The sequence below is a fragment of the Theobroma umbraticum genome, unplaced genomic scaffold (genome assembly GCF_002168275.2).
Source record: "Theobroma umbraticum cultivar Fairchild unplaced genomic scaffold, ASM216827v3 scaffold_67.0, whole genome shotgun sequence".
Taxonomy (NCBI): domain Eukaryota; kingdom Viridiplantae; phylum Streptophyta; class Magnoliopsida; order Malvales; family Malvaceae; genus Theobroma; species Theobroma umbraticum.
This window is the reverse complement of record NW_018397262.1, coordinates 7,017,350-7,040,140: the sequence shown is the minus strand read 5'-3', so window position 1 is coordinate 7,040,140 and position 22,791 is coordinate 7,017,350. Positions and strand designations below refer to the sequence as shown.

The 22,791-nt window shown below is 33.5% G+C and overlaps 2 protein-coding genes and 1 long non-coding RNA gene across 5 annotated transcripts; 2 read left to right on the top strand and 1 right to left on the bottom strand.

Annotated features, from left to right (window-relative positions):
- The first annotated feature begins 3,901 nt into the window (after positions 1 to 3,901).
- Positions 3,902 to 7,751, top strand: LOC110419524 (gibberellin 2-beta-dioxygenase 8-like). 2 transcript variants are annotated; one of them, XM_021432611.1, is made up of 6 exons: positions 3,902 to 3,963; positions 4,702 to 4,777; positions 4,890 to 5,018; positions 5,676 to 6,147; positions 6,876 to 7,197; positions 7,382 to 7,751. In XM_021432611.1, exons 4-6 carry the CDS (start codon positions 5,711 to 5,713, stop codon positions 7,610 to 7,612), a joined length of 990 nt encoding a protein of 329 aa, XP_021288286.1. In that variant the 5' UTR covers positions 3,902 to 3,963; positions 4,702 to 4,777; positions 4,890 to 5,018; positions 5,676 to 5,710; the 3' UTR covers positions 7,613 to 7,751. The 2 variants fall into 2 exon arrangements, with proteins under 2 accessions (XP_021288286.1, XP_021288287.1); XM_021432612.1 differs by lacking the exons at positions 3,902 to 3,963; positions 4,702 to 4,777; positions 4,890 to 5,018 and adding an exon at positions 5,445 to 5,512.
- Positions 3,946 to 5,668, bottom strand: LOC110419525 (uncharacterized). Its single transcript, XR_002445479.1, has 3 exons — positions 5,653 to 5,668; positions 4,347 to 4,454; positions 3,946 to 4,238 (listed from the first exon to the last, which is right to left on the bottom strand). It is a non-coding gene; the product is annotated as an uncharacterized LOC110419525 (long non-coding RNA).
- A 10,170-nt stretch (positions 7,752 to 17,921) lies between the features above and the next one.
- Positions 17,922 to 21,835, top strand: LOC110419747 (gibberellin 2-beta-dioxygenase 8-like). 2 transcript variants are annotated; one of them, XM_089784139.1, is made up of 4 exons: positions 17,922 to 17,938; positions 19,088 to 19,572; positions 21,113 to 21,434; positions 21,537 to 21,835. In XM_089784139.1, the coding sequence occupies exons 2-4, from the start codon at positions 19,109 to 19,111 to the stop codon at positions 21,765 to 21,767; spliced, it is 1,017 nt and encodes a 338-aa protein (XP_089640265.1). In that variant the 5' UTR covers positions 17,922 to 17,938; positions 19,088 to 19,108; the 3' UTR covers positions 21,768 to 21,835. The 2 variants fall into 2 exon arrangements, with proteins under 2 accessions (XP_089640265.1, XP_021288518.2); XM_021432843.2 differs by lacking the exon at positions 17,922 to 17,938 and having other exon boundaries at positions 18,709 to 19,572.
- Positions 21,836 to 22,791: the final 956 nt, after the last annotated feature.

Genomic DNA, 22,791 nt, shown 5'->3' with positions numbered 1-22,791 from the left:
TAGAAATGAGAAGCAAAGCAAACTAATCTTTTCGATGTCCCTGACATGTTGCAACTGAAATCCTGTCTGGTTTCTCTTCTGTGTCTCGTTTTGGTTCCGTATGGCCTTTTTTTTTTCTTTTTGTCTTTTTCTCTCAAGAACATGAACATCAGTATCATTCAAACATTGGCTTTGGCTTTATCAATGATTTTATCGATTAATCCCAAGGTACCAATCAAGGTCAACAACACCATTGTTGCTGGTATTTTTATATATGTATACAATCCAGCTAGCAACGAGTGGATTGCTATGGAAAATTCATGCTTGGAGACGTAAATTTCAGCCCCACTTCTTCTTTTTTCTGAAGTTCTAGCCCTTGCAAAATGATTCAAGCACATAATCCTTCACAATGTGTTACTCATCAGATACAGACACAGTTGGATAGCATCCATGGAGCTTTGCAAATTCAACACAAAATTCTATCCGATTAAGATTATTTGTGTTCCTGGAAGGTTTCCTTGGCTGACTTTATAACTTTGATCTGCAGCCAAAGTTATACCTCAGGTTGTTAAATTACCAGGCCACGCCACACCTGCAGCCACCAATGGCGGCACTGATTGTAGAGTAGGCATCTGCTTTTGGGCTTTGAGTCTCCTCCATGAGTAGTATCTAATCGTTTACTAGTTTTTATCCTACACATTTCTTCTGTTTTTATTCTAATAAACTAATAAACACGATTCAAATGATAGAAAGAAGTAATAGTGTTTGAGTGCCCTACATAGGACACACGAAATGGGGAGACACGTGAGCGTTGAGTGGGAAAGCTTTGATTAAATGTCGAAGCTTAATCTCAAAGCTAATTGCATCCATGCATGGCTTGCTTTGACTGACAAAAAAAAAAGCTGCCACGCCAAGTGTCAAACCTCTGCATGGGCCCCGGCCCATCCATCCACGTGCTTATGGGGTGAGGAACTCTTCCTATAGCACGTGAAGTTCAGTCGAAGGAGGCTAGCCAGGTGCTGGGTGCCACGTGATTTTGGGCAGAAGAACATCAGCTCAGTCTTTCTTAATTACGTGAAACTGTTGGGTTGTCCCTTCATGTAAGACAGAAGAACTCGGGAGGCACGTGAGCCTTGAGTTGGAAAGCTTTGATTAGATAGATGGCAGTATGTCTGTGGCGTGTAAAGTGAATGGCTGACACAAAAATCAGATCAAGCTTTGGCAAGCCTTTGCATGGCCAGACACATCCATCCATACATGTTTATGGGGTTAGGGCCCTTCCTTACCACGTGAAGTGGTTGCAAATGTCTGGTGATTTTGGGCAAATTCCAAGCCATGACGGCAAAGCAATGGAAAAGAAACCTGGTTTCCTTAGGACATCACAGGTTTTGGCAATATTTTAGGTTTAAGTGACAATTTGATCTCATTTTGCCATGTTGACAGAAACCCTGCTTTATATCTTGTTTCAGCAGGGAAATTATGGAGGGATTTGCATGATTTATTTTTGCATAGTTCTTAGTTCTTATCTTACCTTTTTCAGGTTCTTCAATAGACAAGAGGGCACAACAACATCATCCATTAACTGTTTCTGCCTTTGGATAAAATAGAAGTCTGAATTCATTGGGCAAAAGAGAAAGAGAGAGAGAGAGAGAGAGATTAGATTTTTGTGATATGAAAGCTTGGTTGAAGAGTAGGGAGGAGACAAATCAAAATTACGAATTTGATGGTAATGTAATATTCTTTTTTTACAGAAAATATTATTAATAATTTACTAGAAATATATATTTTTCAATCTAAACCCATACCTTAGGTTTAAGTTTTTTTCCCTAATAATTAACATATTATTAACCAAATTAGAGAAAGATTTTTAATTTTTAAGTTAGCCCATGAAAACAAGGTGCGGGTTAGCTTCACTTATGTGATTTGGGCTTCCTTAATTACTCATTAAATTTGGCTGCTAATGTTATGGATTATATATTATTACAAGGTAGGATTCTCTCTGTCTCCCAACACATGACCACACTTATTTTTGTTTGTAAACACTTGGCTCTTTCATCATTTGTCTTTTCCACTCAAAGATAATCTCTTCCCTAACAAATCAGAGACATAGAATGCTCCACAAATTCTATCTGTCAATAGAATCAATTTTCTTTTCTACCAATTCCTTCACAACCTATATATATATATATATATATATATATATTTATATGGTCCAAAATTCTAAACCAATGAAGAACATCATTGACTCCTATGCTTCTTTTAAACTCTTTAACTTGTGTCTTTTCTCTTCTTCTTCTTTTGGTTTTTTTTTCTCATTTGAAAGATTTCACAACCACTTTTTTTAGTTGGAAACATGTAAATCTCTCTTTGGTTATAAGATATTTGTCACCTTTATGACTATTTGATTCATTAAATAAAAATATAACTTTTGATAAAAATAATAAAATATATAATTTCATGACACACATGCGTACATACACACATATATTTAATTACCTATGATAAAATTAATTGAAAAAAATAAATTAAATGTCGACATCAAAATTTTGTGAAGTCATTTCCATATCAAAGGGGGTTGGGGACATGGTTGTACGAATATGAAATGTTGGATATCTTACACACATACTTCTTCTTCATTTGGTAGGCAGTCACACTTGCCCTTGTGAAAAAAATTGAAAGCTAGTTTTAGTGGGAAATATGTTTTTTCTCCTTTTCGAGCTTGCTTTCATTATTGGTGAGGAAAAGGATTATATGAGTGAGCACTCACTTCACACCTTGTATTTTTATTTTTCATATCAAAGCAAATTTTTATTACTATTAGAATTTAATATAAGTAAAAAATGCTAATAAAAAACAGTGAAACGCCTAACAATTAAGTAACTAAACACCCGAGCTTAAATTATATTGGCATCATACAAAAAAAAAAATCAAATTTCGGTTCAAACTACCACTAAGTATAAATTATTTTACCCTAACAATATAGAAAATTTGTAAAAGTATTAGTTTCTGGAAAGGTATTCATGGACCATTTTTTTTTTCAAATTAGCTTAAGTTGTTACCCATTTGTTATTTTATTGCTTAAGTTCTGTTTAGTTGATACTGTTATTATCAGTTTTTGTTTCTTGAAATATTGCTATATATAAAGCAAAGAGAAAGGTAACAAACAAAATCATAATTGATTAAAAAATTGAAAAATAATCAAAGTGTAATACCAACTATAATATAATTGGTTTATTTAAAGTATAATCATGGATTAATTGTATTATCTATAATCTTTCAGATTATTATTTTCTTTTGTGTTGAACTAATAATTTATCCTGCTTATTACTTTTTCATCTTTTTTTTTTTACTTTTACTTTTAGAAGCAAAGATTAATTAGTGAAAATATTAACTTATTGGAGTCTTAATCTTCTTAATCTTATACAATGAGTTTCAGGTTGTATTGATTTTACACATGAGTGGATGTTAAGAGATTGCCATATTATTTAGAAATGTAAACATTTTTGTTATAATAACTTGCTTCTGTATCATTTATTATCAATTAATTATAAGTAATCTAACTCCATTAAACCTTTTGAATAATATCGCAATTAAATCAAATATATTTTGTTTAAAGGACTTATTTGAAATTTTTTAAATAATTCAGCAACTTTTTTGAATATTATGTCAAAAATTTATTGCTGTCTATCCCATTTCTCTTCTCTGATAAATAAAGATGAACCTGTCTCTCTATGTATTTTTGTACCATGGGTTACTTCTCTTTCTTTTCTTTCAAAGCTCAAAAAACCCTAGAATATTAGTGTATTACATTACTTTTTCCATGTAAACTATACTTTTCACCTTTACCCCTATTGTCTATTTTCATTCTAGTACATTTTCCCTTTATATTTATTAGTTAGAAAGGTGATTCCCTGCAAAGGACGTCTGTATATTTTTCTGCTTGTTCTTGTGTTAGTCATAGGAGAGATCTAAGCAGTCCATGGAGTAGGAAGTTCATCATCCTTTTTTTTTTCTGTATTTTATATATAGCTATAGTGTGCAACCTTTTCCTGGATGGTAGAAAGAACTGCTTCTGCAAGTTTCCTTTGGTCTCTTCTAAGTGATCAGTGTCATGTTAATGATTTACCTTCTTAAATCATATGCCAGAAGACATGATGATTACCAATTCTGCATAAAGCCCTAATTTTTTTTTTTTGTCATTCTGCTTAGTCAATGAAAGAAGTCTGCCTCCATAGGAATAGGGTGTGCAGGGGAACCACCTGAAATCCAACAACAGAAAAAACCAAACCATAAATAAGAGGTGCAAAGAGAGAAAAAAGACAAACCAAAGAAAGCCTGGGATAGACTTGATACAACACCCAACTAACCATCAAAAGCTACAACCAGCTATGCAAATATCATTCCTGTCCACACCAAGCTTAGCCACACCAAGCTTTAGCCAAAGAGTCTGCTCCAGGAAACAGTTTGGTGCTGATCTGGAGATATTGACAAAAATTTACGGATGCAGTAGTCTTTTTTTCTTTAACTTGTCAATTTCTTTTCAAGAGCTCCAGGGCTCTTATCAACCCCCCCCAAAGTTGGTCATCCAGCATATCAAAGCAATGGAATTGATCACGGATGCTATAGGAATTGAATTATGATTATTCGAATCCATCCCATTTTATGCTACTTTACTTTTAATAATATAACTTCCATTAACATTTTTGATTATGTGAATTGCAGAAATGGAGTGTGGCTATTGTTGTCCTCTTTATAATTCCCTTAAGCTTGTCTGTTATCTGCTAAGGCTAGCTATCAGGTAATTTCCAAGGAGATTTGATACATAAGTGGACTTGTCTATCTGCAATTACCTGATCCTCCTAACATAGCCATGGCAAAAATTAAGGCCTGTAAACTTCGTCTGGTGACAGGTTTCGAGCTATAAAGACTTGGAATCAGAGTTTGAGGAATGGAAGAGTTTGGAGAATTGGGCATATGTTTGTAAGCCAATTCAAAATAAAGAACACTTGCTGATGTAGCATCTTCCAAGCTCATTTAAGGTATTATATATGGAAATTGAAAAAGTTTCTCTTCCGAGTAGTAATACTTCATAATCTAAAATGTGAATCAGAACATATGTATCTGCTGATAAAATCTCTTTCAGTATGTATGAAAGTAAAAAGTAATTAATTGACAGCTCAGGAGGCAAGAACAGCTACAATGCAACACGTTTAACCATACAAGGAATGTTTTAACTACTTCTAGGAATGAAATTGATTCCCTGATGGCCTTAATTTGGAAATTTGTTGACCTTTTGCAAAAAGGGGACCAAAATTTTTTGTATTTTTCCATCGCCATTTGTCATGAAATAATGATAACAATTCAGTAATTGCAGACATATCAAAACGTACAGCAGGAGTTAGGACATTGATATGTTACTATATATATATATGTATGTATGTATGAATGTATGAATTCACAAGAAGCAAACATAATTTTGAAAGATCTAGTTTAATTTTCAATTGTTTCCGGTCTCCAACTATAAGTAATCATTGTATGAACTATGCATCCATATGTCACCATAAGGATCATTTATTCAGTGATACATGTTTTTCAAACTTTTTATGTTTCTAACAATGAACACTTTCATTTACAATTCATTAAATAGTTCTTTTGAGGATGATAATTACTTACTTCATGTACATTTGTCTGATCAGGATTGAGAAGATAGTCCGACTTCCTCTCTATCTCAATGGGTGTTGAACCTCCATTTTTCGAGAAATACAAGGCCATCTTGCAGAGCTCTGCTGAAAAGGAGAAATTTTCCACGATTGAAGTGGTTGAGGAATTTGAGCTGCCTTTGATTGATCTCAGTGGTTTGAATCTTGGACCAATCGAGAGGCAAAAGTGCATAGAACAGATGGCTGAAGCTGCTAGTGAATGGGGTTTCTTTCAAATTGTGAATCATGGGATTCCAGGAGGGTTGCTGGACAGATTGAAGTATGAGCAGATGAAGGTGTTTCACCTACCCTTTGACAAGAAGGCCGAGCAGAAGTTTTTGAATTTATCAGCCCATAGCTACCGATGGGGGAACCCCCTAGCTACCAGCTTGAGGAACCTTTCTTGGTCAGAAGCCTTGCATATATCGCTCAAAGATATTTCGAGAATGGATGAATGCAACAACCTCAGGTACCTCGTTATTTATCTTATTTCCTATAGTACATCCATCATAGTCCTTCATTGCCTTTACATGAAATAACAAGGAACAACTTTTAGGCTGTTAAACCAACAGGATAAAGAAAAATGAAAAGGTTATACCTCAAACACTAGCTAGAACTAGATAGACATTATTGGGAACTTAAGGTTTCAAATTACACTATGGCCATGATGCAAATTACACTCTCAAACCTTATAACAGTCTCATATTTTTTTTTTTTGGTACTATAACAAGGTTTGAGAGATATTCTTTGATTTTATAAAAGAATGGATATTCATTTGTATATAAGATTTTGGTTTTACTCATTTATCAATGAGTGCAAGTTTACCTTATCACAGTCTTATAATTATATGTTGCTTCATATATCTATGGTTGGTCTTATGCTACTACCTGCCAAACATTTCGAAGCCCCACCCGTGTCATCGCCCTGGAGGGCTGCCGCCATGGCCAGGTGTGCCTTTAGCCACCAGGCCACTGTCACTGTGGCTGTCACCCACAATGTGCTTATGCTAATGAAGAGGCTAGCTAAGGCATGCGGTCATTTCTAGAATTCTCCAAAACTTCGGTTTCTTTGTAATCATGTGGATTGAATTGTTAGTACTGATTATTTCAAGAATTCTCCAATGTCTCAGTAAATATATACAAAATTGATACAATGAATCATTCAAGACCTTATTTTTTTTGTTTCACCATTTTTCAGGTCATCAATACAAGAGTATGCGAGAAAAGCTAATTTACTGGCTCAAACATTAGCTGAACTTTTAGCACAAAAATTGGGCATCAAACCAAATTATTTCCAAGAGAACTGCTCACCAAGCTCGAGTTCTCTTCGACTGAACAGATATCCTCCTTGTCCATACTCTTCCAGGATGTTTGGCATTATCCCTCACACTGACACTGATTTCCTCACCATTTTATCCCAAGACCAGGTAGGGGGATTGCAATTCAATACAGATGGAAGATGGTTTAGTATTAAACCCAATCCAAAGGCCTTAGTCATCAACATTGGTGACTTATTTCAGGTAATATATAGTATATAATTAGTAATTACAATGACAACATAATAATATATCAAAGATTATTTTCATTCTTGATTTTTTATTTGTTACGTAAGTATACGATATGTGAACATTCAACTCAATAATAGATATGTACATATAGTAATCTCCCGTCCACGAATTAAAACAGAGATTCCATGTACTGCAGGCATTGAGCAATGGCATTTACAAGAGTGTCACTCACCGAGTGGCTGCAAATGAAGGGGTTGAAAGGTACTCTATTGCATACTTCTACTGCCCCACCTACGAAGTTGTAATACAAAGCTGCAGTGAGCCAGCTTTGTACAGAAACTTTAGTTTCAAAGAGTATAGGGAGCAAATCGAAAGGGATGTAAAAGCTACTGGGGCCAAAGTAGGGCTTTCTCGGTTTCTTTGGTGAAAGGGTAAAATTTGCCATGACAGCTTAGCCACAGTCTTATTATGAAAATAATTGTACTTCCATGTTTGGCTGCTGCTGTTTTAACATCTTGTGCTACAAGAATCAAGCATAGATGAATTATTTGAGTGCTTTTAACTTACCCTATTCCATCCCACTTTTACAGTGTGAGAAAATGTACAAGTAAACATTTGCATGCTTGAAGCCTAAAATTATGTTGTTCTTCCTCGCAATGTTATTAAAATAATTATACAAAAATGATACTTAAAGTTAAATTATCCAATCTATCGTATAAAAAAATTAAATAAATTAAATAAATCAATAAACTGATATCTAATTAACATTAATTCAACAAAAAATTGGATAAACTCACACGTAATTATAAATCTCAGAACCTGAAACATCTAATTGTAAACACGAATTTTAGATGTGGGTCGGTTTGGCTTTACCACCTGTAACTAAGGGTGAGCAGTAAGAGGAAGTACTATCTCCGAGTGGTAAACGAGAGTGGTGCATGTGGGGAAGGACAAGTTGAAAAGTGGAAGCTCCTGGGTGCTTGCCAAATTGCCAACAGGCCCCGGTTCTTCCCCTCACAGTAAAGACAATATGCTGGTATAGGTTTGTGTGGTTGGCCTCTGGTTATCCGAAAGGAGGAAACATCCCTGATATTCATTATTCACATGTAAATGAGCTTATTATATGACTAGAATCAACACATTTATGCGAGGAGGTCCATTACCTAGAGTTCATTGCTATCCACGTACTTGCTATACCACCTTCTCTTCCTTGTCTTTCTCCATTGCTTTAGCTAGCTACTGGACACGACATGCTTTGTACTCAGGTTGGTGTTTGCCTTTGGTTATTCGGTCTTGAATTTTCAATCACATGCAATGATCCTACACCTATCCAACATTACGGGCCCTTGCCCTTGACTTTAGTGAATTTGGAGTATTTTAGGTTCAAAATTTCACCTTTCTTTTTTTTTCAAAAAAAGCATAAGTCATTGATTCACTGAAAGAGATTACATGAATATCAATTCAAATCTGCTATAATAGATAAAGTCAATCACAAATTCGATACGACATTGCAATTACATTTCATTTTTTTTTTTAAAAAAAAAGAACGAAGTATAAGTCATTGATTGATAGAAAAAGATTACATGAATATCAATTCAAGTCTGTTGTCATAGATAAAATCAATTACAGACTTAGTACGACATTACACTTGCATTTCACTTTTTTATTTTTTTAAAAAATCAAAACATGAGTCATTGATTGACCAAAAAAGTTTACTCAAATGCCTATTTAAGTTTGCTGTCATAGATAAATTAACCACAGACACAGTGCGACATTGCAGTTTCATTTCAGCGTAGTCACAAAAAACTCTCAAGCACCCAAATTACCAAGTAAAGGGTAGCCAACATTTAATTTCTGCATATAACTTATTTTGAAATGAAAATTGTTGAACCTACTATTACCTTGACTCTCCATTAGCTCTAGTTTGCTATTAAAAAGATAGTGCTTGCAAAGCCAGTTTTTGGGTGAAGCAAAACTCTTTATCAACCCTTCCATTATTTTTTTGAGCTGAACCAACTTATCAAAATCTTTTTGGTTTATATAGTAAAAAATCTATGTATTATTGTACCCAAACGTGCTTCTAAATTTTAATTAGTACCCAAATAAATTTTAATCTTACTAAAAAATTAATCAATGCAAGATATAATGTTAACTGACCCAATTAACAACTAACGTGACCAAATGTATCAATCATGTTAGTGGTTTACACTTTGTCACTTAGATAAAAAATACCAATTGACATTTAATCTAATGACGGTTAATTTTTCATTAAGATTAAAAAGATAGAATCAAAGATTGAAGTCTCATTTGGATATCATAAAAAAAATTAAAAATTTAATCAAAGAAACAATCATAATATAGAGGCTTTTTTGCTTTAAACAAATCTTGTTTCATTGTTCACCACTCTAAGAAAGGTGAGTAATTATTGGCAGAAAAAAAGAAATGGTGAGTTGAAAATGAGAAAAACCCATTTATATTTCCTTAATACTACATAGTTCTTAGGACAAAGACCATAGTGTTTCTTAATGCAAAGAATAGTCAGAGAGAGAGAGAGAGAGAGAGAGAGAGAGACAAGCCCTAAGTCCTAAGCTAGGTTAATTTGTCCATTAGTTGCCGACTGAGTTACAATAAGTCCCCATTTATTAGTTGTCAAGTGGGGCACAAACAAGGAAACACACAACCACCTTGCCAAATGAAAATACAGAGGACACTGTAACTTTGTCAAATTAGAGAGAAGGAAAAAATAAGAAAAGAAATGGTACTTTCAATCTTTGTTGGTGTTCACTTTTTCCCCATCTCATCTGTTTTCCAACCTTCATGGATACTACACATCTACACGTGCTCTTTCCATTTTTGTTTGCCGATAGCTTCAAAATTGTTCGTGGCCTCATTCATTCATTCATTCCTTCTCTCCTTGCAAAGCTTGTGTGTGCCTTTTCTTATTACAACATTGAGCTATATACCCAAACATTTGTTTTCTTACAAAGTACTAAATCTAAGTGTTTGTTTATACTTAAAATTGCAACTTGTCAAATTGGGTTTATGATATATGTCTCTTGTTTGTTCAACTAACAAAGATATATTTCTTGTTTTTATTCTGAAAAAAGATGTAATATTTCATATTTAAGTGTTATTAATTCAAAAACTTTTTAGAATCAGATCATATTATAAAGAACATATAGATAGATCCGAGGTGTTAATAGCTAGCAATAATTAGGCGTTGTATGATTCAATAATCATGTTCCATTTGAACATATGAATTGAGATGAATGGCAAAATAAAAAATTTCGGTGGTGATCATTATTATTTTATGAATGTTACATGTTGTTAGTGAATAGTAAATTATAATGTTATTAACATTAAGACAAAAAGATTGAGGAATTTCATTATTCTAAGATCAAGGTAATTATCAAAATGATATGTATATATACCCAACACATTAAGAAGTGGGCTAAAAACAAGCCAACACTTTGAACCATTTCTGTCATTATCAATTAGAAGAAGGCCCATCAAACACTTTCAAGGAAAACACATTGGCTAATTCATAAAGCCCATTTAAGAAATTCAGGACAGCTCATTTATCTTGAGCCTCTTTCTCTTCTTTTTTGGGGCATAAACCAACCTTTGGGTACAAAAGGTCCAATTAGCAGCCCACTCCTAGTTTTCCACTTTTGCTACTATTTTGAGTGAATACAAACTATCATACGTTAGTTAAGTTGTGTATAACATATATTATGCCTTTTCTCCCTTTGCAACCCTTCCCCGCAAAACATGGCAGATTCCGGTGGAGAATGTTGTGGGTGTTGCTATAGCTTTATCTTCACTCCGGGTCTGACAGCACTTTTCATGTGGCTAAGTCTATGTACCTCAAAGCCTAAATGTTCCATGCAAACTTTGTACTTACCATCACTTAAAAGAACCGTAAACCTCATAGTCGACCCCAGACAACCTTAACAAAGACAAAGGGATTAAGTATATGATCCTATGAATGTGGCAGTTTATAAGTTTCCAAACAAAAGTCATGTCATGGTTAGTGTTTTTTGATGCTAGGGTTTTACCGGAGTCAAAAAAGGCAAGTTACCAGAGCTTGGTCAAGGGACTATTAACATGATGATGACAAGAGATGGTTTTCCTAGACAAGTGTCTTCAAGAAAATCTACACCACTAGGAGGATGGATGTTGCAGATGTTGATATATGCCCTTAAACCAATTAGATTGGTTAAGAAATATATATTGTTATTTAATGCATATTTAATTACATTATTATATGTGATACATTAAAGTCTTGCATGAAAACTGTAAAGTTATTATAATTATGAAATCACTGTACATCGAAGTCATGTTCTTAAAATTGTTACTGGTTATTTTATTGTTAGGAAATGGCATTGACAATGCTTAAAAATTAGTACATGTTGAGCCTCATTACTTGAAAAGTAAATAATCGATCTTATAAATTGAAGTATATGGGATACTTAGGATAACATATGAGTGCTTGTTAAAGAACAAGTTTACTAAATATGACCTATTATGAGAACTCCATTTGGTATTTTACTTAAATATTTATGAAATATATTTTCATATGATAGTTGTGCAGCTAGTTCTCAAACTTGAGATACTAGGTCATCATGTATGGAAAATGACATATTTTGATTTTACTCCTATGAGTCTGGAAGCAACTAGATGTTTAAATAAGGTGTTTTTGAGTATGTCATGACGCATGCAAAGATTAATGAGTGGTCAATAGAAGATTTATTACCCCAAGTGATATGAAGGAATGTATCTCACTTGTTCTCAATTCTTGAATACTTGTATAAAATCTTTGACCAAAGTATGATGAATTTGAGGAAAGTTAGTTTCCTAAATTCATAAGGTTAGTAATGAATTATGAAAACTAATATGGACTGTTATAAGTAGAAATTGAGCCATGCTTTATAATATATCTTAAATATTTGATGAAAGGATCGTATTGCATTGAGAGGCTTATCATGGAAGGATTTTGTCAAATTCTTTAATTAGCTCTCTAATATTTGAGTGGTCATAATGTATTCTTAGATCCAGCTCATGGTATATAAATATAAATTAATTATCAAATTGATATTAGATTTTATATTTATTATTAGTATGTTAGAAGCTTAATGGATCACACACATTAAATGACATGATTGAGATTAAATAAAAATAATTAATTAAGTTAGACTTAATTGAAACAGACTAAAATAAAGTGAAAAAATTAATTAAGTTTACAAGTACTTAATTGAATAAAAATGTAACTATTGTATTTAGGGTTACAACTTTGTTTGGCTATATAAATATGTTATGTTAGTCAATTAAAACTTTAAGCCTTTAGCTATTTCATAAAAATATGAAAAGAAAAATAGTTTTCTTTATCATACAAAAATGAGAATTAGCAAAAACTTTTGATCTTTTTGTTTTAAAAGCAAAATTTGCTCGACCAAGTAAAAATCCTACCTTTGAGAAAGTTTTATTTCATCATTGTATAGATTACTGTTAAAAGCTAAACAATTAAGTAGTCGAAGATTTGACAAATCTTAAAGGTAAAGAAGCAAAGATTTTGATTACAGGATTTCACACTGATTTGTTCTCTTTTTGAGTTACTTGCTTCATCATAAGTAATTTTTGGATTTAATTAGCTCTTAATTACAATATCTAAAACAAGTTATGTAACTTTTAAACTTATAAATGTTCACAATTAATTTAAAAATTACATGAAAAACACAAACATTGATCATATAAAATTCGACTATTTCTTTGATTAAAATCTAATTTTATTTTTCTGCAGTGTTATGTTTTTAATTTCATAATTAATTTCATATTCGAACATAATGTCAAATCCCAACAACAGACAACCCATCCTCAAGTTGCTTGTATAGTAATTTATGAATATATATTGAAGTGTTAAGAGATCCAAACCAATCCTTATTAATAAGTTACCTCTTACAGATTCTTGTCCTATACATTCCCATTTTCTATTTAAATAAATTATAAAACTATTTTTTATCCTAAGATATTCAAACTATATTGAAATGACATAATGTCAAGTTTTTCTTAACTTATAAAAAGGAGTGTTGAGGTAACGTTGTCCTACCTATGAAACCGAGAGCTGGGAGGCACGTGAGCTTTAAGTTGGACAGCTTTGATTATATGTCAAGGACTTATCCAAGTCATGTCAAATATATGTTAGGAGTCCATACAATCTGTCCATGGCTATGGCTTGACTGACGGAAATTAGCTACCTGCCAAGCCTTTGCAAGGCCGGGGCCATCCATCCATTATGTGTATGGGGGTGAGGGGCTCGGCCATGGGTACATTTACCACGTAAAGTTCATGCAAAGCAGGCTAGGCAGGTGTTGGGTGCCACGTGAGTTTGGGGCAAATGCCGGCAGCCATGAACTAGACCCCTTGGTTTTTTCTTAGGATATGACTGTTTTGGCATTGTATATATGGTACAGCTCCAATTTGATCTCATTTTCCAAAGTTTTCAGTAAATAATATGTATGGGGGCAATTCTTCTAAGTGGGAAAACATGTATGGATGATGATTTATTTGCATAAATTCTTCTCTTTCTTACTTGTCACACATCTTTAGTCGACAAGAAAGGAGATAACACAATCCTTAATTGTTTCTGCTTTTGGATAAAAAAGAGACTGCTTGTTTCAAAACTAGCCAATCCCACTTTTTTTTTGTCATCTCACTCTAGGGCAAATCAACCCTCCATTATCAAAATAATTATAAGGATATAGAGTGACATTAACAAGACAAAGAGAGAGAGATTTGCTTGATTGATAAGAAAGTTTAGTGGAAGAATGGAGAGAAGCAGCTATATATATCTTTCCTTAATTTTTTTTTTATTTTCTGATATTAAACTTGCATATAAGATTATTTTTTTAAAAATCTAAACCCGTGTTTTAACTTTCATGGACATTAGCTTATTGTTTCCTAATAACATATTTTTTAAAGATTTAACCAAATTAGATATATATTTAAGTTGTTCAAGTTGGGGGTGCTCTATTTAGCCCAAATTAGAACAATTTGGGCTTCACTTAAGTAATTGGGCTCCCTTATTTAGATATTTAACTAGGGTAATGTAGGGTTCTCTTTGCCGCCCAACACCTCACATATTTTTGTTTGTAAACTCTTGGCTCTTTTACTTATTTTCCACCCAAGGGAGTCTCGTCGCCTAACAAGTCAATGCTCCACTTCATATTCTATCTGTCAATGGAATAAGGTTTCTATCAATTCTTTCACAATCTATCTGTTTGGTCCAACATCCATTCTCCATCATCAACATACAGTACCAATGAAAAAAAATCAGCCCAATACTTTGTTTTAAACTCTCATTTCTTTCTTTTTTTCTTCTTTTTCATTTGAAAGACTCCTCAACCACTTTGTTTAATTGGAAACAAGTATCTCCCTGAGCTCTAAAACTATTTGTCAACTTTATGAGGCTATAGTTTGATTCACAAAAAGAAAGCGAGGAAATGAATTTTGAAGGAAAAAAAGAGAAAAAAAAGTATAAATAAATAAATAAATAAAAACCCTATGATCATTCTTTATAAGGCATATTTCATAATATTAGCTGACAATTGGTTATATATAAATGTCCATTTACGTATATTGTCATGGACGATCCAATTGCAGACCTGATATAGTGCTACTATTATATTTCAACTACATCATTACCCAAGGAAACTATGACATTTGAAAGTACTCTCTTTGCAATAATACAACAGGGAATTTATGAAATTAACTAGTACTATAATAAAAATATGTCATAAGGGACAGGTGCTCTTTTTTTCCTCTTTTGGTCACGGAGAATTATGTTATGTGTAGACATGCTACATTTAACTTTTGGCATGGAAGCACATACTACATTATATGGGATGTATTCATTATTAATATCTCTTGCTTTTCTTAATTACTTATAGTAGCATTTAATTAAAACAATAATTAATCAATTTAATGTCAGCATCCAAAATTTGTAAAGCCATTTCCACATCAAAAGGGAGGTTGTGGATATGGTTGTAGGAAAATCAAATGTTGGATATCTTAGACACACACACACTTCTTCTTCATTTGGTAGGCAGTCACACATGCACATGTGTAAAAGATTGAAAAAAAAAATTCATATTTTAACTTATGCATATGTTTTTTGTTTCCTCCTTTTCCATCTTTGCTTTCATTATTGGTAAGGAAACCAATTATATGAGAAATCAGATCACACAACTTGCATTGCTCAATCTTAAATTTTTATTTCTTTCAAATTAAAGCTTAGAACAATTGGGGATTAATTAAAAAATATCTCAATTACCATGATGAAATAATTGTTGCAATCTTGATTTTCATTAGTATTTTAAAGGATGTAATTAATTTCTTGTGCTTACTATAAACTTAAGAATTCAAGAGGGTTTAGTCTCTTTGTTCTTTTCTTGTTTAGATTCCGTTTTATTGATATTTTTATTATTTTATTTATTTTTTTACATTTTGAAAATTAAGTTTTATATATATGTATAAGCAAAAAGTAAAAAACAATGTCACACTTGATTAAATAATAATCAAAGTGTAATACCAATTATAATATAATTAATCTATATTAAAGTAAAATCATACATTATGTTATTTAAAAAATTATGTGTTTTATCGATAATTTTTCAAATACTTGGCATTTGCTTTTCTATCCAAATAAACACACCTTTACTTTCTCATTTTTTCTTCTTAGTTTATTTTCTGAAGTAAAAAGCAACTAATAAAAATGTCAATTAAATAGAATCTTAATCTTCTTAATTTTATTTAAAAATTTTCAAATTGTATTAATTTTACACAACAACGGACGTTAAAAGAATACGATATAATTAAATGGTATAGATTTCAAATTTCTTATAATGATAATACCGGTTCTATCAATTATAAGTAATTTAACTCCATTGAACCTTATGAAAAGAACTTAATTATCACATTGGTCTCCCTAATACCACAATTAAATAGAATATTTTTGTTTAAGACAATTATGTACTAATCACACATTTCAGTTGAGTTGTCTCGTGTCAAAAGATAGATCACACTTCGTTTGCATGGCGAGAAATATTATGGCACAAAACCCTAGGAGCCAATCATAAGGAAATTGAGAACCCTAGCTAGATTCTTGTTATTTTCCATTAATTATGAAGTATGATGATGTGATCTAGTCGGCCAGTATGGGGTCAGCCTCTATGCTTTGAAGTGATTGGCCAATGAGTGAAGGGTGATACCAAAGCTCTAAGCACAAATTAGATAAAGATTTTTTAGGTAAAGTTATTCTCTCATAAAAATAATCAAATTAAAATATTGCAGATATTTCAAATCGGTGCAAAATTTTATTAAAATTTTTAATAAAAATATTTATTTAATTAAAGTGTCAAAATTTATTGAAAATTTTTATATTTGATAGGTAAATAAAGCTTTTCGATCGATGGATTTGAAAATTTTGCTTTGTTCTTATCCTCAAACTTGATAGAAAAGACAACCTCTTACCCATTTTTTGCAGATAAGAGACTCTTTTTCAAGGCTTTGAAAACATTGCAGGACATTATAAGAGCTATAAAATCATTGGACTTTTCAAAAGAACATGTGAAGTTGAAACCCTATATAACTAAAAATCTCACTCCCCTCTTTCGTAACTTGTTTAGACGCGTGTTCTATGCTTCAGCCATAAGTTCTCTCAGCCAATAGCATATGTTCAAACCTGAACATAAATATGTATGAACCTGTCTTTTATAATGTAGTATGGGTTATTACTCTTTCTCGAAGCTCAAAAAACCCTATATTGCATTACTATACTCTTTCATGTAAGCAAGGTCTGTTTAAACCCTCTTGTCTACTATATATATCATCCTGCTAGCTAGTGCATTTCCCTATATATTTAGTTATAGCAGCTAGGTAATTCTGTAAAGGGCACATTTTTCTGCTTGTTCTTGTTATAGTCATAGCTAGTACTACTTTTTTCTGCAAAGTACTGAATCTGCAAGTGTCCTTGGTGTGTTCTAAGTGAGTGTCATAGTGTTTAATTTGAAATTTACTTTCTGAATATATGATCACGATCAGCTAGCATTCAGCACAAAGCCCTAATCCTATGTTGGTCATCTTTCTTTCTTTTCTTTTTCCTTTTTGCTCAGCCAAATAAAGAAGTCTTCTCCCTTGGGAATATAGGGGGAACCAACTCAAATACATATAAATCCCACCAACTGAGAAAAGAAACCATCAAATGAGGGGCAGAGAGATAAAATCTCCAAAAGAAAGCCTGAGATAGACTTGATACAACAAGCTAATTAGCCTTAAAAAACATTAAAGCTCCCCCTAACTGTGGAAACATCATTCCTGTCCACACCAAACTTAGCCAAAAGAACCTACAAAGACAGTTTGCATCTCTTAAGATGTCGGCAGAAATCAACTTGTCAATTTCCTTGAAGAGCTCCCACTTATTCTCTAGGTTGGTCATTCAATATCAAAGTAATAATGGCTCAACCAATAGGAATTCACTGATTCTTGTTCTTAACTAGAATGCATATCCCATTTTATGTTACTTTACTTTTTTAATCATTTCCTGTCCTCTAATAAAACGTCCATTAACTTTTTTTGCATATGAATTGCAGAAATGGGGTGTGGCTGTTGGTCCTCCTTGTAATTGCTTAGGGAGTTGCATGTTATCTGCTAAGGGATGATAAGCTGAACAGACACAGATTCTTGAAAGCTCTATCAGGTAATTAATTTACAAGGAGGTTTGATACATAAGTGCACTTTGTGGAACTATATGCACTTGTCCATCTACCACTATCTGATCCACCTAGCACACAGCATGGTCTACTAAGAGCACATAAATTAAGGCCTATAAACTTCATTTCGGTGAAAGGTCTCCAGATATTGCGACAAGTAGCTAGGTGGAATCAGAATTTAGGTGTCTAAGAGTTTGGAGAATTGGGTTATGTTCTAGCCAATTAAAAATAAAGAACATTTGCATTAATGTAGTCACATGCTAAATAAGATTAACATTTTCCAAGCTCATTTGGTGAATATTTAGGGAATCAAAAAGGGTCAAGGACCGTGAAACACTTCTCTTCTTGGTATAGATTGTAGTAGCACTTCATAATCCAGTGTGAATCGGTACTTATGATCTGCTAGAAATCTCTTTAAATGTGTATGTGGCAGTAAAAGGTTTGACATCCAAATATCACCAGCAAAGCGAGATCAGATTCAATGTAATAAGAGTAAAAAAACAAGGGGAAACATGTAACTTTTTTAGGAAATGAAATTTGATGCAACGTAATGTTCCCTGCTGGCCTTAATTAGAAATTAGTTGACTTTTCTGAACAAAAGGATAAAATTGTTGTAATTTTCTTTCACTATTTGTCATGAAATAATGAAAACAGCAACTGCAGACATACCAAAACATACAGCAAGCAGTGAGGACATCAGTATGTACCATATATGTATGAATTCACAATGATCAACAAACAATTTTTTTTGCTCTGTCAAACCATAAAAATTTATTAAAGAGAGGAAGAATTTACAATGGGAAGATAACACCCTAAAAGAGGGCTTAGAAGCAAAAGCAAAAGCCAACAGACATGGCCAAAACATAGGAAGAACATTTACAATGCAAATATATAGCAGTTTTTCATTTATGGCAGACCAATGCAATAAATTTTGAAAGATTCAGTTGTCCAATTGTTTTTGGTCTAAGATCATTGAACTATATGCAATTCATTGTATGAAATAAGCATCCATGTGATCATGGGATCATTTATTCTGAGATTTTCAAAGTCTTTTCATGATCAGTTTAACTTACACTTCATATAAGGAGTTCTTTTGAGCATGAATTACTTACTTCTGTGCATATTTGTCTGATCAGGATTGAGAAGATAGTGAGGCAATGTTCTCCAACTTCCTCTCCATCTCAATGGCTGTTGAACCTCCATTTTTCGAGAAATACAAGGCCATCTTCCAGAGCTCTGCTGAAAAGGAGAAATTTCCCATGGTTGAAGTCTGTGAGGAATTTGAGCTGCCTCTGATTGATCTCAGTGGTTTGAATCTTGGACCATTTGAGAGGCAAAAGTGCATAGAACAGATGGCTGAAGCTGCTAGTGAATGGGGCTTCTTTCAAATTGTGAATCATGGGATTCCTGAAGAGCTTCTAGACAGGTTGAAGAGTGAGCAGATGAAGGTGTTTCACCGGCCTTTTGACAAGAAGGCTGGGAAGAACTTTCTGAATTTATCAGCTCAAAGCTATCGATGGGGGAACCCTCTGGCTACTAGCTTGAGGAACCTCTCTTGGTCAGAAGCATTGCATATATCCCTCAAAGATATTTCGAGAATGGATGAAAGCAATAAGCTCAGGTACTTAAATTATATTATCTTCTACTTTTTATGCACCATAGCTGGACTTCATTGTCTTTACATGAAATAACAAGGAACAACTTTTAGGCTATTGAACCAAAAAGAAAAACGAAAAGAAAAGGTTATACGTACAGTACAAGTAACAGCTAGAAAGAACTAGATCAAAATTAATTGAAATTAAGGTTAAACTTTTATACACATATAGAATTATAGTCATTCAACTTTGAGTTAAATTACCCTTTAATTTTATTAAAAAAAACAAAAGTCATTATAATATTCATATATATATATATGTAGTACTCTCCTTATTATGCATGAACTTATTAATTATGTACATTCTATATATGCTAGAACAAGCTGTGAATTCACCAAATTTTTTACCTTTCTTCATCAACTTTTGCTGAAGTTCTACATTTGGCATTTTAAGAATCTTCCTTATTTGCTTAAAATTATACTCAATGTATAATAAAAGTATAAATTTGTAGGTATTTAGTTTTGGATTGGTTAAACACTATTCTTATTCATTGCTTGCTACTCCTAATTTGATCCATCTAGTCATAATTATTACTGGTTTATTTTGCTTAGTATATTTCATAAACTTATTAGTATGACAAGCTAGGCTTTAATTAGATTTTCAGACACATGGTTGGCTTGATTGTGAACCCTTTGACCTTTGACACCGTGCCTCATGGAATGTTTGGAATCTCTTCACTGTTAGGTTCATTACACATTCCAGACCATCAAAACACAGATTTTTTTGTCTTTACTGCCTAATTAAGCCTTAATCCTAGTTACTAATTTTAATTGGTAGAGAGATTATTCAGGTTCCAGTGGGACCTTTTGGTTCTTAAAAAAGGGAAACCCTTAAAAATGACTGTAGTTGCTGTTATTATTATGGACCTGAAACTCATTTTGGGAGTCATAGCCCTATTAATATATATTTTAAGTGCTAATTGCTACAGATTCAAAAGGATTTCTTTACAGTTGCCTTTACTCTACTGGTCTATCTATTATCATTATCATAAAATCTCATAATTTTATGGTGGTACACTTGAACAGAACACAGGATTTAGGGGAGACAAAGATACCTAAAGTTTGATTTTCAAACCCCATGGCCATGTTACACATTACAGTCTCAAACCTTATCTTAGTCCTATATATATTTTGTACTTATAGATGTTGCTTCAAGAAGTTGGCATTATGTTACCACCCACCTGCCAAACATTTCCAAACCTCACCTAGGCTATTGCAGCCATGGCCTGGTGTGGCCTCAGCCACCAGACCACTGCCACTGTGGCTGTCACCCCAACGTGCTTTTGCAAGTGAAGCTAAGGCACCATGTGTAACATCACCCTCATAAGCTTTTGGCCTATTAGGTCTCGATAAATGGTAACAATCAATCTAGCGTTACTGTCTTCCTAAGCGTGTGACCAATTAATTTTCCCCTCTATTACAGTCCAAAGTTTGATTTCTTTTGTAATTATGTGCATCAAATTGTTAGCTAAGTGGTCTAGTTGTTTCGCCACTTTTTGCTTTTCAGGTTAACCATTGAAGAGTATGCAACAAAAACTAATTTACTGGCTCAAAGATTAGCTGAATGTTTAGCTCAAAATTTGGGTATCAAACCAAATTATTTCCAAGAGAACTGTTCACCGAGCTCTAGTTCTATTCGAATGAATAGATATCCTCCTTGTCCATACTCTTCCAGGATGTTTGGCATTATCCCTCACACTGATACCGATTTCCTCACCATTTTATCCCAAGACCTGGTAGGGGGATTGCAACTGAAGAGAGATGGAAGATGGGTTAACATTAAACCCAATCCAAAAGCCCTAGTTATCAACATTGGTGACTTGTTTCAGGTAATATATATCAGCTACTAATTGTGACAATATCTTAATTAATACTCAAAGAGTTAGGTTCAGTGTACTTCCTTAATTTGTGTATTCAATCTAATAATGCAGGCATTGAGCAATGGCATGTACGAGAGCATTACTCACCGAGTGGTTGCCAATCAAGAGGTTGAAAGGTACTCTACGGCATACTTCTACTGCCCCACCTACGAAACTGTAATAGAAAGCTGCAGCAAGCCAGCTTTATACAGAAACTTTAACTTCAGAGAGTATAGAGAGCAAATCGGGAAGGATGTAAAAGCTACTGGGGATAAAGTAGGGCTTTCTCGGTTTCTTTTGTGAAGCGGAATGCCTTGTAAGCTGCTGCATGCCATGACAGCTTAGCCACAGTGCTTATGAAAATAATTGTATGTGGGATTCAACTGCTCATTTGACAGTTGTTGTTTTAACATCTTCTGCAAGAAGAATAAAGAATATATTTGGATATTTAAATTATTTTTGAGTGCTTCAACCAATTACCAAGAATGAAAATCCCAAAATTTGTATGGTTAATTGAAGCTTCAAGGCTTACCCAAAACTTGTTTATTGTTATGTTAAATTTATAAGATGAAAAGAGAAAACTGTCATTGTCAACAGTATTATTTCTTTTTGTCATGGGGTTTCACTTTTGTGAATGCTGCCAAGAGCATTTTGACTTTGGGTAAGGTGAGCACTAGCTGGAACAGGAACTACTTTATCCAAGTGGTGAATGACAACAGCCTGCATGTGGGAGAAGGACAAAGAGTGGAAGCTCCTAGGAGATCAGCTTGCCAAATTGCCAACAGGCCCGGGGTTCCTCCCCTTACCTTACATTACTAAAGACAATACGCTGGTAGGTTCGAGTTGGCCTCAGGTTATCCGAAATGGGAAACATCCCTGATTTTCATTCACGTGTATGAAACGACCCTATGTGCCAAGAACCAACACATTTATGCCAGGAGGTCCATCTCACTTGCTAGAATTGCTACCATGGCCCCCCTTTGAACCCTTCTCTTTTTCCTCATCCCCCCATTCCCTTTTCTTCCCCCCTGTGCTGGCTAGCTACTAGACACAAAATGCGTGTTAGGTTGGTGTTTGCTTTGGGTTATTCGGGAAGAAAGAGACGGCCTGAATTTTCAATCCCATCTGACCACGATTAATTTACCTATTGGACGTTACGCTCCTTGCCCTTGACTTTAGTGGAAAGTTCAATGTAACTTTGGAGTATCTTGGGTTTTAAAACTTTACCTGGTGCATGCGACTTACTTTGAAAATGCATATTATTCAAGTGATAACTCCTGGCTTTCACTCTTTTTACTTGCAAGCATTTGTCTGTTGAATCGATCAA

What these genes read in the sequence shown, in the direction of transcription:
- LOC110419747 (XM_089784139.1), top strand. Translation starts at nt 19,109, where the DNA reads ATGTTCTCCAACTTCCTCTCCATCTCAATGGCTGTTGAACCTCCATTT. An exon ending in GATGAAAGCAATAAGCTCAG is followed by an intron (nt 19,573 to 21,112) that starts GTACTTAAATTA and finishes TTTGCTTTTCAG; the next exon opens with GTTAACCATTGAAGAGTATG. An exon ending in ACATTGGTGACTTGTTTCAG is followed by an intron (nt 21,435 to 21,536) that starts GTAATATATATC and finishes CTAATAATGCAG; the next exon opens with GCATTGAGCAATGGCATGTA.
- LOC110419524 (XM_021432611.1), top strand. Translation starts at nt 5,711, where the DNA reads ATGGGTGTTGAACCTCCATTTTTCGAGAAATACAAGGCCATCTTGCAG. An exon ending in GATGAATGCAACAACCTCAG is followed by an intron (nt 6,148 to 6,875) that starts GTACCTCGTTAT and finishes ACCATTTTTCAG; the next exon opens with GTCATCAATACAAGAGTATG. An exon ending in ACATTGGTGACTTATTTCAG is followed by an intron (nt 7,198 to 7,381) that starts GTAATATATAGT and finishes CATGTACTGCAG; the next exon opens with GCATTGAGCAATGGCATTTA.